Genomic DNA, 17,949 nt, shown 5'->3' with positions numbered 1-17,949 from the left:
GATGGGACGGTTGAATAATGAGTTGAGGTGGAACTTGAAAGCTAATATTGTGGGATCCAGTGGAAAAGTATAGAATGAAGATTGAATAAGACTAATGAATATGTAAAAAGATTGAGGATTAAAAAATATTATAAAAAAAAATCCTAAAATTTAATAATTTTTAATTAAAAGTTGCAATCCAGCGGGCCAGCCCGCAACCCGTTCGGGCTAATCCGTTTAATCCGCCAATCCATTCGGGTCAACCCGTTTAGCCCGTTTTATATTCGGGTAATAAAATTGCAACCCTAATCCACTTATTTTACTGGATTGTTCGGACCGGCCCTGGATTTCGGGTTGAATTGACATCCCTAGTTCAAATGCTAAAGTTATATTGAGAGTAAAAAATACATAAATACAGTCACTCGTTGTTCAGATTATATTTTGCCCAATATATTTGACTAGATTGTGGTTGAGTACATCCGAATGGTTGTATCACGATTTAAAATAACTTTAATGATAGTCTTTTTTGGAATTATTTCAAAAAAAATTACATTTATCATGCCACTCACCAGGGGCGGACACACGTTGACAGAGGGTAGGGCTGAAGCCCTTACCCAATTTTTTTTTTTTTTTTTTTCTACTTTCAAATTTTTCAAAATTTCAAAAAACTATGTTAAGCCCTTACTCAATAATGCTATTGAAGAACAAATTGTTTTGGGATGAATAATTATAAGGGGCTGAAAATTAAAGGAAGAAAAAATAAGAATCTATAGAGAAAATTGTAACCATGGCGTTGGAAGGAAGCATAAGGAAGAAGATGAGTTTAATTGAATTAATTAATATTCCCCCCGTCCCACATAATTTTACCCAGTATTCTATTTTGGGTCGTTCCACATAATTTTACACACTTCACTTTTATCATTTTTGGTAGTGGACCCCATATTCCACTAATTCATTCCTACTCACATTTTATTATAAAACTAATATTTTAAAAGTAGGACCCACGTCCCACCAACTTTTTCAACTCACTTTCTATTAACTTTCTTAAAACCCGTGCCGAGTCAAAATAGGTAAAATTATGTGGGACGGAGGGAGCGTAAAAGTAAGTCAAATGGACCCCACTTCTTTGACTTGTTTTAAAAAAAGGAGAACGCATTTTTTAAAAGTGCTGCTATCACTTTCTAAAGTGGACACATTTTTTTAATTAAAATTTAAGTAAAAGGTGCGTGAATTTTAAGTGGCACCCATTTATAAGATTTTAAAAAATTAAAAAATTAAAGAAGAGAAACAGAAGGGTTTTATGAAGTTTACGGAGCTGCGCGCGGCGATACAGAAACGGACAGCGATATTTTGTAAAAGGAGGGTTTGAGCCTTTGAAACTTTAGAGAAATTAATATTCAAATTCTACACAAATTGTGAGCTAAGGAGTTTATTGAAGTTGTTAATTTTATATTCTATTTCTTGTTTTTGTAAAATTTTGATAGAATAGATGCAAGCCCAAAAAGTTATAACAATGGTTAGTTGCAATCTAATATTTGTGATTGTCGTATAGAATACCGTTTATGTTAGTGAGTGTTGATAGTATCTTATGGAGTTATGAATATAAACTAATATTGTACATCGATCATTATTGCTTAGGTTGACCGTAGAGCATGGAACGCTTCTTTAAAAAAAAGCGTCGGGATGAATTTTCTTCTCCAAGTGAACCCATTGTTGAAGCAATGGAAAATCAGCCCCAAAGGGAAGTCGAGTTGAACTTGAATGATATTGTTAGTGATCCGGGAAAACGCAAGCCAATTGAAGAGTTCGATGTTTCAATTCGTGATAGAGTACGGAGAGAGTACTTGAATAAGGGCCCTTGTCAACCAATTGGACATAAGTATGAAAAAAAGAAATATGGTATTCAAGAAAGAAGTTTTCAAGATATTTGGTTTAAAAGGTATACATGGCTAGAGTATCAAAGGATGCAACTTTTTGCTTTTGGTGCTACCTTTTCAAGAAATCAGATAAAGGAGGTCGATAATCAGACGATGCTTTTACAAAGACAGGTTGTAGCAACTGGAAAAATGCACTAGAAAGATTCAATTATCATGTTGGAGGCGTGAATAGTTGTCATAATCATGCTAGAATTCAGTTCGAAGCTTTTCAAGATCAAAGGAACAGTGTGGCAAGTATATTACGGTCAAATACCCGTGAGATGGAAGTTGCATATCGCATTCGGTTGACACTCTCATTGAATGTGACTCGGTTTCTCTTAAAGCAAGGATTATCTTTTTGGACATGATGAGTCAAGTAGTTCTTTAAATCGAGGTAATTTTATTGAGTTGCTTCTATGGTTTAGTGAACTTAACGATGTTGTATCCAAAACTTTGTTTGCAAATGCTCCTGCTAACAATCAAATGAATTCACCACGAATTCAAAAGGGATTAGCAAATGCTTGTGCTTCTGAGGTCACACTTGCCATAGTTAATAATATTGGAGATAAAGTTTTCACTCTTTTGGTTGATGAGGCTCGAGACGTTTCAATGAAGGAGCAGATGCGAGTTGTTTTAAGATATGTGAATAATGAAGGATATGTGATTGAGCGATTTATTGGGATCGTGCATGTAACTGACACTTCCTCTCATACTTTGAAATGTGCTATTGATGATTTATTGGTGAAGCATAATTTATCTCTATCTAAAGTGAGAGGGCAAGGATACGATGGAGCTTCTAATATGAGGGGTGAGTTTAATGGATTTAAATCCTTAATATTGCAAGAAAATCCATATGCCATGTATATTCATTGTTTCTCTCATCAACTCCAATTGATTGTTGTTGCGGTTGCCAAGGGTATTAGAGTTGTGAATGATGTTTTTAGCTATGTCTCCATGATTGTGAATATGGTCGGGGCATCTTGTAAAGAAAAGATCAACTTAGGCAGTTGCAACATGAAAGATTAGTTGAACAACTTAATGATGGAGAAGTCATAGTGGAAGAGATAAAAATCAAGAAACTAGTTTGGTATGACCTGGAGACACTCGTTGGGGCTCACATTACTTTACATTGCTTCGTCTATGTTCTATGTGGTCTTCGGTTGAGAAAGTGTTGGAAGTTGTACGTGACGATGCTACTCTCCGTGATAACAGAAGTACCACTGAAGGATTGATTGAAAGGATGGATAATTATGAGTTTGTTTTCACTTTGCATTTGATGAAACATTTATTGGGAATAACCAATGAATTGTCCATTGCCTTGCAAAAGAAAGATCAAAATATTATCCAAGCCATATCTTTGATCCAAAGTGTGAAACATCAATTGCAATGTTTTAGAGAGAATGGATGGGAAGACATACATGATCAAGCAACAAAGTTTTGTGAATTGCATAATATTTCACAAGTCGATATGGATGAAATCATACCACGCCGTGGTTATAAGAAGTATGGAGCAGAGTTGAGCACGAATTTGCATCATTATCGTGTAGAGATTTTTAATCAGGTACTATAATATTCCCATTCAAGTCTTCTACACATATATTTTTTTTATCAAAATTTATGTTAATGTGGTTGCAATGTCAAGGTTGTTGATTTAACTATACAAGAGATGAATAATCGATATTATGAAGCTAGCACCGAGTTGCTAGGATGCATATCATGTCTTGATCCAAGAAATTCTTTCTCTCGATTCAATGATGATCAAATAATCCGTCTTGCTACTTTATATCACGAGGACTTCTCTGCAAATGAGTGTTCACGTCTTCCACTTCAACTTAGTAATTTTATTGCTAATGTACGATGTGATCCTCAATTTGCTGCCTTAAGCAACTTAGGAGACGTTGCTACGGAAATGGTCAAAAGTGGTAAGCATTTGGTTTTTCCGTTGGTTTATCGGATTATTGAGTTGCAATTGGTTTTACCTGTTGCTACTGCTTCTGTTGAGAGAGCATTTTCTGCAATGAAGACTATCAAGACTGACTTGCGAAATCAGATGGGAGATGAGTGGATGAATGATAGTTTAATTGTGTACATTGAGAAGGACATGTTTTCAACGATTGATAACGAAAAAATCTTTGCAACGTTTTCAATCCATGAGAACACGTAGAATTCAGTTGCCATTGCTTTAGATGTAAAACCGCAGCTATGACATGTTCTTTTTATTAGATATATTTTGGACTACTTCGTATTAAATATATATCCATTTTACCATTTTTTCGGTTTTTATATTGTATAATTATATATATATATATATATATATATTATGTTTAACCTCAAAAAAATATATAGTGAAGTCCAGCCCTTACAGTCAAATTTTTCTGCGTCCGCCCCTACCACTCACACTCCAAGATGTGTTCATGTATCGATGGTATGCAAAGTTGTACTCCCTCGGTCCCTCGCTAAGTAAGGCGCTTTATATTTTAACGTGTTTCAAGAAAATGATAATAAATTAAAATAAAAAAAATGGAATAAAATAGAAAAAAATAATATATAGAAGAATATGTTAATATCGTGAAAGTAGGCCTTGAATTTGGGCAAGGTGAGGAGATAGAATTTAGAGGGAACATCTTTTTAGGTCCCCGGACTTTGCCAAAGTATTCCCTCCGTTCCCTCATAGTTGAGCCATTTTTCCATTTCGGGAAGTTCTCTCATAGTTACGTCATTTCCATATATAGTTACTTTTTACTCTTTTTACTTTATTCACTTTCTACTTTATTCTTTATACTTTTTTATCTCTCTTACTTTTTTATTTATTTATTTAACACACTCAACATCCCTTTCTTAAACCCCGTGCCGAAAAGTTTCCCTCATAGTGCCCTAAAGGCCTTCAAAGGGCAATTTTGACAATTCCTTTGCCGCTGCATCTTTGTGTCAGAGACGTCACTTCCTAGCACCACCGGAAAAATGAGCACCCGTCATTCTTCCCTTTCTTCTCGCAAACAAAATAAGTATAACATTCCGTGTGAATGCCTCCTTGAATCTGCGACGATTTTAAGGGTTGCCCGTTCACGACACAAACAATTAACATATTTAAAGCGTAACCAGTGACATATGTTTCTAGAAGTGGTCGACATGTAGAAATTTTAGAAGATATTCCGAATTAGAGAGAAAGAGGGGAGGAGAATGAATGAGGGAAAATGTAAAAAAAGAAAGAGACATGGATGAATTATTTAGGTAAATAGAGGAAATACCTCTCTCTCTTCACTAAGTTTGTCAAACCACTTAAAAGGGTGATCTTATTGTAGCAGCGTCAGACCACCCATCAAACTAAATTGACAGAATTGTCCCTCAAGGCATTGAAGGCACTTTTGGCGAAATTTCTTGAAAATATTAAAAAAAAAAATACCTAAAATGATAGTATTAACTTGTAGTTAGCGGACCTAAAATGATATTTTCAAAATTCACAGACCTAAAATGATATTTTGACAAAGTTTGTGGATCTAAAAATATATTCCCTCTAAAATTGAAGTGGTTTAGCTTGTATAACACGACATTAAAATCGTTTCTTCTCTATACTATTAGTGACTCTCATTATCCCACTTGACTTCAATTAAGTTTGATTAATTTTACTCTTTTTGTTGTAATTCTATTCCACTTAATTTTGTCTCTGTTCTTGAACTATAATAGTCAAAATATCACTTGTATACAGTTCACAATTTTTCTCAGTATTTTTATCACTTAGTTGTGAGGAGAGTTATTTAGTTGTTCTAATAATTTAGAATTTGATACAAAGTCATCTAATGGCATTTATTTATAATTACAAAGTAAATTGGAGAAATTTTAGTTATAATCATGCACTATATATTTAATTTGGAGAAATTTCCATTTTTCAATAAAACTTGAACTCCAATTTTCCTAGTGATTCTCTATGTTAATCGTTGAGGTATAATTCATTATATTTTAGTACACCTTTAGTCCTATGTGTCTATGGTATTCATCGTTCATTAATAATCAAGAGTTTTACAAACTACGCACCCCTTTGTAAGCTTCAACCATTAACTCATGATGATTCGGTCTTAATAAACATATATGAATTTTTCCATTGTTAAGGTCAATCTTAGATGAAGTCATGAATTGCAACATTCTCAAATATTCTACCACTATCATACTCCGTATGTATATACTCCATTTATTGTGGTGTGGAAATAACACGTGGCGAGTTGGAATTAGAAGCATCATTTTCAATGCATCAGCCGCATGACTTTTGCTACACTCTCAAACGTATTTTCAGTAAAAATATGCATTTTTAGTTGTAAACAAATTTTAATGCACGAATTTTAATGCACAATTAGTAATTGAAAAAATAAAAATAAATTATTTTTAGTGAGAAATGAGTCTTACTTTCGTATAGAGAAGAATTTCTAAAATTTGAAAATATATATTTTTTTTAAGATGAATTTAAAAGAAAAGATTGCATATTTTTATAGAACAGAGGAAAGACGAATTAAAAAAAAAAGATTGCATAATTTTATAGGACATAGGAATTTTTATAGTACATAGGGAGTAAGAGTTTATATTAATAATCAACCAAAGACTTCGTGATTATAATTTAAAACCCATGTTGCTTGGCCCATTCACGCATTCATTTTATACTAATTCCTAAAATATTATTGTGCACACTGAGTTGTCATTGTAAAATATGAACAATATTTTCCTTTTGCTTTTGATCACTCGTATATGTATAGGGACATATTCATTTAATAACTATAACTACTTCCTTCGTTCCATAATAGGAGTCACTTTTATTATGGACACAAATTTTAAGAAAGGTAAAAAATAGTGAGTTAGAAAAGTTAGTGAAATATGAAACACACTTTTTTATATTGATTATATAATAAAATGTGAGTGAATTAGTTAATAGAATATGAGACCTACTTGTCATTTATGGTAAAAATAAAGAGTGACTCTTATTGTGAGACAAATCAAAATGGTAAAGTGTGACTCTTATCGTGGAAGGAGGGAGTAATTTTTATTGCATAAATATAAACTATGAATATATGCTTATTGTGATGAAAATTGTATACATATTGATCATTACAAAAATCAGTCTATGAACGGATCATTCTTGTAATGAAAATTATATACATACTATTGTCCGTTGATTACAAGTGCATATATGCATATAATTTCATCTTGATTATAAAATCTCGCGATCCAACCGTCAAAATTAAACCCATTTTTACCAATTTTCTTTATGAAAAGGATAGTATTAACAATTTTACTTCAAATCCAGTATGGAAGATTCATTTGTTATATGGTTAATATCATTCCTCAAACATAAATCAATTTACTGAATTTTCCCTTCCAAGATCGAAGTCATGGATTTTTTGTCAAATGATTGCAGTAATCTATTCAGTTTACCTACCGTACATAAATTTTCATTTAAAAATTGAAAAGTACAAGACAGATTTTATATGCAATTAACCTTAAATTATGTACTATAATGAACTGGTCACTGTTGACTTGTGACATAGTAACATAGAATTATAAATAGTGACATAGCCAGGTCCTCAAACATAAGGGGGCAAAATATATAGAACAAATGACAGTATGACACAATTTTTGCAAAAACTCTCATAAATCAATCAATCTTGATTTAATTTCATCTTTCTCCGCGAAAGATAAATGATTTTGTTATTTGACACATAACCACATACATATAAATTATGGTTATTTATTTGCTTGAAATTTCTGAACTTTCGGCAAATTCTATGTTGCATACCATTGTTAAATTGTGTGTTCCTCAATGAGTCAGTATAAAAAGGAACGAATATTTTATTAATTGATAGGTGGAAAATCTACCGATCTCATATTTGTTAAATCAAAGACACAACAAAGCTTGGCTTTTCCTTGAAATTATCACTAGGGTTTTAACGTTTTTAATAGTCTAATATACACGACTTCACTCAATCTATATTTTAATTAATACTATATATTTTAAATAAAATCACGAGTAGGACCCTTCAATTTTGCCGTGCTATGGTTGTAAATTGTAATAGAAAAAGAGAACCACCACCAAACTAACACTCAACATATCTTACCAACCTAGAGATGCCCAAGGTTTTCTGTTCCGGCGGTTAACCGCGGAACCGTAACCGTGACTTTTTTCTTGAACCGGAACCGCCATATTTTGAACCGTGGGCCAGTTCCAGTTTCAAATTTTACGAACCGAAACCGTGAAAAACCGTCGGAAAACCGTGAAACCGAGCCGGAACCGCGAAAAACCGCCGGAAACCGGCGGTTCGAAACCGTGAAAACCGTAAAAAACCGCCAGAAAATCGGCGGTTCCAAACCGAAACCGGAACCGCCGGTTTACGAACCGTGGGCATGTCTATACCAACCTACCCCGACAACATTAAAAACAATTAAATATGAAAAAAATTATTATATTAATGGATTTAAGAACTCTATAAATAGCTTAAGTTGAAGCTAATAGAGATCCACAAAAGTAAATCTTGACCCCTTTCTCATTAATCTCCTTTTTCTTCCAAGATGAAGGAGAAATTCTCATGCACCATTCTTCAAAGCGAGGCCCTCACTAAGGTTTATTTCTCTCACTTTATTTTATTTAAAATTCTTAATTATATATTTTGATTTATTTTTACTAATTATTGATATATAATTTTAGTACCTACTAGAAACAAGTGCCTATCCAAGAGAGCACCAACAACTCAAGGAGCTTCGGCATGCCACCGTCGATAAATACAGTCACATGTACGTAAAGTTTAATTTTTTAGTCTAGAATTTCGGGTTCGAGTCCACTGTGACACGACCTTTAAAATTTATGTTAAGAAATATTAACATGACCCATGGTCATATTGATTTTGTTAAGTTTTTGAAAAATTAATCCAATTTTTTTATTTTTTATTTTTATTTTTTATCTTCTATCTTTCAGGAGTGTGATGAATGTGCCAGCAGATGAAGGGCAATTTCTTTCAATGTTGTTGAAAGTTATGAATGCAAAGAAAACAATTGAAGTTGGAGTTTTTACTGGTTATTCCCTTTTAGCTACGGCTCTTGCCCTCCCTGATGAAGCCAAAGTAAGTTATTACACAAATACTTATTCGACAAATTATATAGTAATAAAACAAATATTTTATCGAGTGAATTAATTTGTTTAGGCCGTGTTTCCAAAATTGGACTGGATCAGACTAGTCGGTTCAATCAATTGGCCATGAACCGGCGAGTTGCCTAGTCTAATCCAGGCATAATTGTTTTAAAGCAAATTGTTGAAAAAATCTTGAACTTTGATCGAATTATGGTTCATTCCGCAACTTTGAAAACCAACCAGAATTCATGAAGTTTTGATTCATGATGATTTTTTTTTTTGTAAAACTGTAGTATTTATATGAGAACCAAAAATATATATGGACATCACTACCGATGAACTAAATAATTTTATCTATTATAAAAAAATCAACATCATTTGGTTAAAATATAGTACTATGAACAATATATTAAGTAGTACTACATCACTACTAGAATTATTCACCGCGTGTTAATTTTAAAAAAATTCAAACTGTATAAGTTTTTATGATTAATTATGTACAGAACACACTAGAATTTGATAAAATCTTATGGCAGTTTACTTTAAAAAAAAAAATGAAGTTAATAGTACTAATAATGACTTTGATGACTTGAATCAAAGTTGGAAATTGTGAAAAAATGATTATTGAATTTAGTGTTTTGTTACAACCGTAAATTTTGATAGCTTTGCTGGTTTGCTTACTGATTCAATTTTTATAAAACATTGTATTTAGATAATTGCAATTGATCCGGATAGAGAAGCATACGAGGTTGGGTTGGCATTTATTGAGAAAGCTGGCGTGACTCATAAGATCGAATTCATTAATTCAGACGCAGTCACGGCTCTTAACCAATTACTTAACAATGTGAGTCCATTTTCTCTTTTAATTAAATAAATAATTTATAATAATTTGAAATTAAAGTATGAGGGAAACAAGTTGATTGCAAAGTGAAATTAATTAATTACAGGGAGAAGAAGGGACATTTGATTTCGCATTTGTGGATGCCGACAAAGAAAACTACATTAATTATCACGAACTGCTGCTGAAAGTAGTGAGGGTGGGAGGAGTGATCGCCTACGACAACACCCTGTGGGCCGGCACCGTGGCATTGGCTGACGAGGATCTAACCCAGGAATGGAAGGATCAGATTGGGGAGAATCGGATCTTTCTTAGGAATCTCAACACCTTTTTGGCTAAAGATTCTCGCATCGAACTTGCTCATCTTTCCATTGGTGATGGCCTCTCCCTTTGCCGCCGCCTTCATTGATTTTTATTCAAATATCGCTATACTTTTTTTTTTGCTTAATAAATCTGGGTGTGAAATTTGGGAAAATTCGAGGATTGATTTTGGGTGTAAATTTATTATTTATGTATTTTTGTAAAAAAAAATGTGGTTTATAAGTTAATTGGTTGAATTATCACGATATCTAATTTTAAATTGATTGATGATTCTTCTTCTCACCGGAGGCAACCGGAGGCAGAGTCGTTCCAGATGTAGCAATCGAAGTGGGTCAAGATTTTGAGACAACTCATTTAAAAAAAAGTCAATAGGACGCTCGACCCATGGTTTAATTTAATAACTTCAAAAATTAAAGAAAAATATTGTATTGCACCAAAATACGCACTTCATTCTCACTAAAATACACGCCTATGGCATATTTCACAATTGAGTAGTGTAGTTTGGTTTACCTGTGAGGAAAAAAAAGAGAAAAAACCTTCAATAGAAAAATTAGCATGCTTCAATCCAATATTATGTAACGTCGATGAATTTAATAGCAAATTCTGAAAGGTAAGTGAAATAAGACCTACGTTATGAAGTTTCTCGAATTGAGAAATTACAATGAAATTTTCTTTTGTTTAATGGGGGATGGCTCCTGTAGATGCTAGTATACTTCGTGCCTCTATGCCTAAGTGGACAAATATACTTTGTGTTTGTGCTTTCATGTTTGCAAGAGAGACACACGAGCTAAGAAGAGACTAATGTAGACTTGCCCAAGGTTTATCGAACCGGTGGTTAAAATCGAAACCGTAATCGTCAGTTACGGTTCCGAACCGAAACCGTCGATTTTTGAACCGTGGTTCGGTTCATGTTCAAAAAATTTTGAACCGAAACCGGGCCGGCACCGCAAAAAACCGGCAGCTTGGAACCGTGAAAAACTGTAAAAAACCGCCGGTTCGGAACTAGAACCGAAACTAGCGGTTTTGGAACCGGAAAAGTAATCGTGAAAAACACCCTCGGGGTTAGGTTCCGGTTCAACAATTTCCAAAACCGGAACCGGCTGTTCGTGAACCGTGGGCACCTCTAGACTAATGGAGAGAGACACAAATATGTGAGTTAAGTAATATGGTAGAGAGGTAGAATTGTATATTGACTAAAATAACCTTAAAGTCTAAGAATTAAAAAAAAGGCTATAAAAGTCTTAAGGATTGTATCATGGTAAACTTGAACCTTAACATTTGGCTTTGGATATCAACTACTCTATCACTGATTCACTATTGTCAATTCACGCACATAATTGTACAAGGCTTGTTGTTCATATAAGTTGTGTTTTTTCTTTAACAATTTCAAACTTTTGTGGAGTATATAATGCAAGAAAGGATGCATGTTATTTCAAACAATGACCACATATTTGGATTTCGCATTCAGAGTATGAAAAGAGAGTTTACTAACGGAGATAATATTCATAGTTAAATTACTATAGTAAAGATGATGAGTAGGACGACGACGAGACACCAAAATAGGAATACTACAATGATATTCTTCACTGCATCCGACCCAACGAGTTTATTTTTCTGGATCTGCCACTCTCTGAGTGAGTAAGGAAGTGGCATCAGAATCTGAGGCAGATTCTTGTGTAGAAAGCAAACTGCCATTATCAATATGAACTCCAACTTCATAACTGAAAGACGGCGTTCGGACAGCCCTCTGCACCCCAACGGATTCATCGCCAGAAAGCATGAAAATGACCCGAGACATGGTTGGCCTCGAAGAAGGCGTTGCCTGTACACAAAGCATAGCAATCTCCACCATTTTTTTCACTTCTTCCACTTGATATTCGTTCAAGTTCAATGCCACGTCAGCTAGGTTTTGGTGTGTGTCTTTCTCGTATAACTTCCATGCCTGCATTAGCATATATAATTAGGACCATGCCCTGAAAATGATTGATTGCACATTTATATTGCTTTGAGTATTTACCTCTTTAAGTAAATATTCATAGGTGGAATCTTGGGTGACATCAGTGGATCTTCTGCCGCTAATGATTTCAAGCATCACAATTCCGAAGCTGTAGATGTCGACCTTCTCAGACAAATGCCCGCCGATGGCGTACTCTGGTGCTGTATACCCCCTAATCATGTACAGGGGCACAGGGGCGGACGCACAAATAAATATCACTAAAGGATGAAATTTCTAAATTTTGTTTCAAAGTATATTTTAGGGTGTTTTAGATTATTTATAGGGACTTTTACTCAAGAATTTACATTAGACTTGGATAAATTTTAAAATTTTATATAAGAAAAAAGTTTAAAAATCAATTTTATTGAAGGCTTTAGGCCCTCCCTCAATGCACATAGGTCCGCCCTTTATCATGTATATGTATACATATATATTATATAGACAAATAGATGGATAGAGTGATGAGAATGAGACAACACTTACAATGTGCCTGCAAAATTAGTGCTGGCATGTGTCTGATTCTCAGGGAGAAGCCTCGCCAAACCAAAATCTGCAATCTTAGCTTGGAAGTGATTGTTGAGTAGGATATTGCCCGGTTTGATGTCTCGATGTATGATGGTTGTGTGGTAATCCTCGTGCAAAAACGCAATCCCCTTTGCCGTACCAAATATTATATCCACCCGTTGTTTCCAGCTTAACAATCCTCGATTTTGACCTATTCAAAGAAAAACAGAAAATATCTCAATTTAGTGTAAAGAGAGAGAATTGAAACAACATATAAGTTTCACATACAACTTCACTTATTGAGATCATGAAGTGACTCTCATGGGCTATTTCTCACTTATCACCAACCAATTGATTTTAAGATAAAAACTCACATAGTTTTACCAAACTCACCTAACATTTTATATGAGTGGGAACATACCGTATAAGAATCTATCGAGGCTTTTGTTCTCCATGAACTCATAAACAAGAAGCAGGTCAGATCCCTTGGTGCAGCATCCCAAGAGACGGACTAGGTTGCGATGATGAACATTACTAATAAGTCTCACTTCGCTCTCGAAATCTTCCTTTGCTTTACTATATTTCATATCCAACTTCTTCACTGCTACAATTGTGTCATTTCTCAGTATCGCCTACACAAGCGACATTCCAAATAGGGGTAAATTGGATATCTCACAATCACACACTACACGCAATACACACACTGCACACAATACGCATGCACAAACACAACATATGCACTTGTACAAATAACACGAATATATAGAAAAATAATAGTATAGAAGTACACCTATGCATATAAAAAAAATAAAATTTATATTCAATTCTCGTGTACTTTCAAACATATTAAAGCCAATACCTTGTATACGGCACCAAAACCACCTTGTCCTATTTTATTCTCCTCACTAAAATTGTTTGTTGCTTCTTTCAAATCAGTGTAGCTATATCTATTCGGAAGTTGCAACTGCGTAGCCCCCAATATATTAGCTGAAAATACAATCACAGATAACACACAAATTAAGATTATGAAGATAAAGCAAGACTAAATCTCATAATTAAATATGTATCATGTTTGGTTTATAAGATTGACCTTCTTAACTTAATCCTAGATGGATAGTCTCATGATAATTATTCATAGCCTCCCCCGTCCAACTAAAATAATCCCACAACTTAATTCTAGATGGATAGTCTCATGATTATTAGTCATGACAACCGAACGCCACCGAAGATATATGATGGCCTAATTATATATCCAGAAAAACTGAAACCAGATTAATAATGAGAGAACCTATTAGAGCGTTCTTGAGCTGCCTTGAAAACTTGAACCACATGAGAGCAGTTGCTACAATCACAAATAGTAGGGAACCTCCAACCGTTCCCCCTATCACTGCCTTTCCATCGATTCCTGCAGGTAAAGTAAGAGAGAGAATAAAGTTGTTGCTTTTTGATAAAAAAAAAGATATATGGAGTATTATTAATTACCTTTTCCCGGTAGTTTGATAGGTGTTGTCTGATCATCGGGAAAGAAAGATTGATTGGAATATCTCATAAAACAGGCAACATCGGTAACCCTTCCACCCGTTGCATCACCGCAGTTCTGCAAACTATTAGATGCCGCCTGTAAGCAACCTTGGCAGCCGAGTCGTGTGACTGTGAGAGTACACTGCGCGACCGCATAAACAATTGTATTTCGTTGACTTGCTGCAAAATACTCTTTCATCCTCGGAGTTGCCACTTCAAGGTCACTCAGCAATCTGGTTTTTTCTTCCAAGAAACCGGCTGCCGAGGACGAAACATCCTCGCATGTTAGCCAATGCTCACTTGTCCTTTGGTAGAAGTCGTAGCTCTCGTACCTGCCTCAAAATAATACTCCACTTTTGTATGTAGGTACTCATCATTCAGTTAGTCAGGTAGTCAGTCAGTTAGTTAGTAAGTTACCTAAGGAAACAGCCATCAAAGACGGCCCGGGCACCGAGGTTGGAGCAATTGGATTTGATGGTGTCTACAGCGGTGTCGAAGCAGGCCAAGCAGTCGGTTGGAGACAAGTAGTTTCTGCACTGCGCCATGGCGTAAACAGAGGAGTCTGGAGAGAATTTTGTGTCGGCGGTGGCAAACTTGTTGGGCTCCGAGAGATTAGCTCGGAGTTGAAGGAAGGTGGCATTGAGGTTGGTGCCAAAGTTTGGATCTTTGGGTACTTCACTGCTGCATCCATTCCCCAAACTCCATGTCTGTGGATCACAATTCACTACTTGCAATAACATCACCCCAACCCACCAAATTCTCATTTTTATAAATGTGTTTGTTTCAATTCTAATATATAAGTCCTCTCGTACATATGTACATATATACACAAAACCTTGCATATCTGTCGTTTTCCATTATTACTAAGAGCATCATCAATGATGTAATGAAGGATGACCTAAGAATTATACAAATCCTTTGTGCATAGTATATTTTAAAAGTATAGTATGTTGCTCTGATTTTTCAACTTGCACGATGCATGTTTTCTTTTTGGCCATCTCAAATTTAAACATGACTCGTGTACTTACAAGTAATTTGTCATTCTATAAATAGTTAGATTACTTTAAGAAATACTGCTAATTAATACTCCTTTCATTTGATAATTTTGATGCTAAACAATACTCCCCTCAAAATAGTGATGCAAATGAGAGGAAGAGATGAAGGTCGATTTTTTGACATGTGGAATTGCATTTTATTTAATTCTGAATAAGGGATTTATATAATATTTATATCTCCAAGTGTGACATGTATCAATAAGGGATTAATAGCCAATGTGAAGTTAGTATGAGAAAAATAAATTGAACCATAAATCACACTGAGTGTGAAATCGAATAACATAGCAGTATAAAAATTGATTTGAAATATCTCATTATTTATGATATATGTCATTTCAGGTTAGTCCCATTTAAGTCATATAAGAAAAAGGAAAAAGACTGTGGTCCGTCAACATTCAAATCTTCTACGCAACCGCGTAACGCGTTCATTCTCTAGGAAATAACACGCATTTGAATGAATGTTTATATATTCTTCCAACACACTTATACATCAACTGTTTACTGATTAAATGTTCCCAATGGAATTTGGACAGGCTATATATGTGGGGTCAACTGTTTACTGATTAAATCTTCCAAATGGAATTTGGACAGGCATATATACGTGGGGTTTAAGATTGTATCTGAGATTAAATTTGTATTGTGTTTGGTTCATGAGATTCAACCCCAAAATTCAATCCTGGATGAATAATCATAAAATAATTAGTTATAGCTAAATCTCTATGATTAAAATAATTTCACAATATAATTCTAAATTATATTTTGGTATTATTTTATCTTGAAAACTGAATACCACCATGGAATGTTAAATTATTGGAGAGGGACGTGATACACATGTTTGATAAGTTTGTAATACCAAGATAGAGAATTATATATGGACATTTCTAATTGTTTGATATCATAATTAAACTTAACTCAAAGCCCAATATAAGACCAAGGCCCTATCTAATCTTACCAAAATTATAACATTAACCTTGTTTATGTATCCCACCAATTTGTCAAGTTAAACCATGTTATTTAATATACAATACAAATTTAGATAATTTCTTTTCTATCAAACAACAACGGAAAAAAATCATATCTTTGCATATCTTGACATGAAGCCCGTATTTCTTATCTTGTTTTACATATCTTCTCATATTCCATCTTTTTTATCAAACGAGTCATTAATATATACAAAACATGACTTAAATAAAACATTTCTTTCAAGAAATAGGGATATTATTTAGTGGAGAGGGTCATGGAAGACTATGGTCCTTTGTTTCACAAAATATATATACCTAATTTTCATAGATAATTTCATTTTCTCTTCTTTTGAGTTTTGAGTGATGGTCGCCAGAATTTTAAGAACGACGATTGTTAGGCTTATAATTAATTTAATGTTGGGCCAAAGTTTATATTTGTTGAAAGAGTGGGCTGTGGTTTTGGGCTATAAGATTATACTTCATAGCTTAAATTTTACTTGATTAAGTTTTGTTTTAATTTTGGCCCAAAATACACAAAACTAGGCATGCCAACATAAAGTCAACGGATTGGGGGCTGAGACATATTTTTTTTCATTACTCCTCTTGTAAAATTAATAATATTGCAAACACAAGAACTGATATTGGAGCTAAAACTATTACATAAGCATAACATATAGTACTATATCATACTCCTATTATAAGTGATGGAGTTAGGATTTGGTTTGGCACTAGTTTCATCATCCTCATATATCAACACCACATTATTGTCGAGCAATGTTCGGAATTCAAGCAGAGAAGTCCGAGGCATTGAAGGATTTCGGATGAACTTATATCAACTCCACTTCCATTTAGATTGAGCTTGTATCGTGTTGTTATCGTTGTTCCATCTTTTTCATTTTGTTGGTTCGGTTTCGATATAGTTTAAAATGGAAGGACCTCTGATGAATCAAAGAGAGTCTAAATTGGTATATCTATTTAAATATCTTTATTTTTTGTTTACTTTTTAAAAGAGACAATAGCTATTTAAAGCACAAAATTTATCGTCGTCTCATACTGTCTGAAAACAAAACGTTAAATCAAGAAGTTATATTTTCCACGATTATCTTTATCAATGGTATCTTCATATATTTTCTTATGTTTTGTTTTACTTTTATTATTTTATTTTCATTTTGCGATTTTTCTAATATACTAGTATTGCTTACCTCTCTCTATTCCAAATCTGCTATTCCTAAACACAGATGCAACCAACCAAATTATGGCATTTACTCATGTGACGCTCTCCATCGCAACCAACAGTATGGCATTTACTCACGTGACACTCACACCCACCATTCCACCAAAAAAAAATCTCTGACTTCTTTGTATATCACAAATTATCACACATTCTCAATCTCGTTAAATGTACATTTTGAAATATACATCTCGATTGTCCTTCTAAAAGTAGTCACGGATCCAAAAACAAATTTCGTACGGCCGAACACAATAAAATTAGCAATTAATTAAATATTTATATAATTAATTTTGAAAAGTGAGATGAGTATTAATTACATATACTTCTTACAAAGTCCTGTCATCGTTTTACAAGAGAATTATGTACTAGATCAAATGATTATTCTACAGATATGTAGGCCCCTCATCATTAATACTCGTACTATCTACTATTCATAATAATAAAAAGAGTAAAGGCCAAAATTGATCCTGAAGATATGATTATTTTATGTTTTAGTTCTAAACATTATCTTCTGAATTTTT

The 17,949-nt window shown here is 33.9% G+C and overlaps 2 protein-coding genes and 1 pseudogene across 2 annotated transcripts; 2 read left to right on the top strand and 1 right to left on the bottom strand.

The window, feature by feature from the left end:
• Positions 1 to 1,700: 1,700 nt before the first annotated feature.
• LOC125198374 (uncharacterized) lies at positions 1,701 to 4,081 on the top strand (annotated as a pseudogene).
• Positions 4,082 to 8,406: 4,325 nt separating this feature from the next.
• LOC125211845 (flavonoid 3',5'-methyltransferase-like) lies at positions 8,407 to 10,396 on the top strand. The gene is made up of 5 exons (XM_048111785.2): positions 8,407 to 8,495; positions 8,581 to 8,666; positions 8,848 to 8,992; positions 9,713 to 9,844; positions 9,948 to 10,396. Exons 1-5 carry the CDS (start codon positions 8,445 to 8,447, stop codon positions 10,245 to 10,247), a joined length of 714 nt encoding a protein of 237 aa, XP_047967742.2. The 5' UTR covers positions 8,407 to 8,444; the 3' UTR covers positions 10,248 to 10,396.
• A 1,172-nt stretch (positions 10,397 to 11,568) lies between these two features.
• Positions 11,569 to 14,977, bottom strand: LOC125210475 (proline-rich receptor-like protein kinase PERK3). Its single transcript, XM_048110025.2, has 8 exons — positions 14,598 to 14,977; positions 14,142 to 14,512; positions 13,948 to 14,064; positions 13,519 to 13,646; positions 13,081 to 13,291; positions 12,639 to 12,870; positions 12,177 to 12,327; positions 11,569 to 12,101 (listed from the first exon to the last, which is right to left on the bottom strand). Exons 1-8 carry the CDS (start codon positions 14,942 to 14,944, stop codon positions 11,766 to 11,768), a joined length of 1,893 nt encoding a protein of 630 aa, XP_047965982.1. The 5' UTR covers positions 14,945 to 14,977; the 3' UTR covers positions 11,569 to 11,765.
• Between the last annotated feature and the right edge of the window lie 2,972 nt (positions 14,978 to 17,949).

The sequence above is a fragment of the Salvia hispanica genome, chromosome 3 (genome assembly GCF_029641045.1).
Source record: "Salvia hispanica isolate PSC_SH4W2 chromosome 3, Shi_PSC_v1, whole genome shotgun sequence".
NCBI lineage: Eukaryota > Viridiplantae > Streptophyta > Magnoliopsida > Lamiales > Lamiaceae > Salvia > Salvia hispanica.
This window is presented reverse-complemented; position numbering and strand designations above follow the sequence as displayed.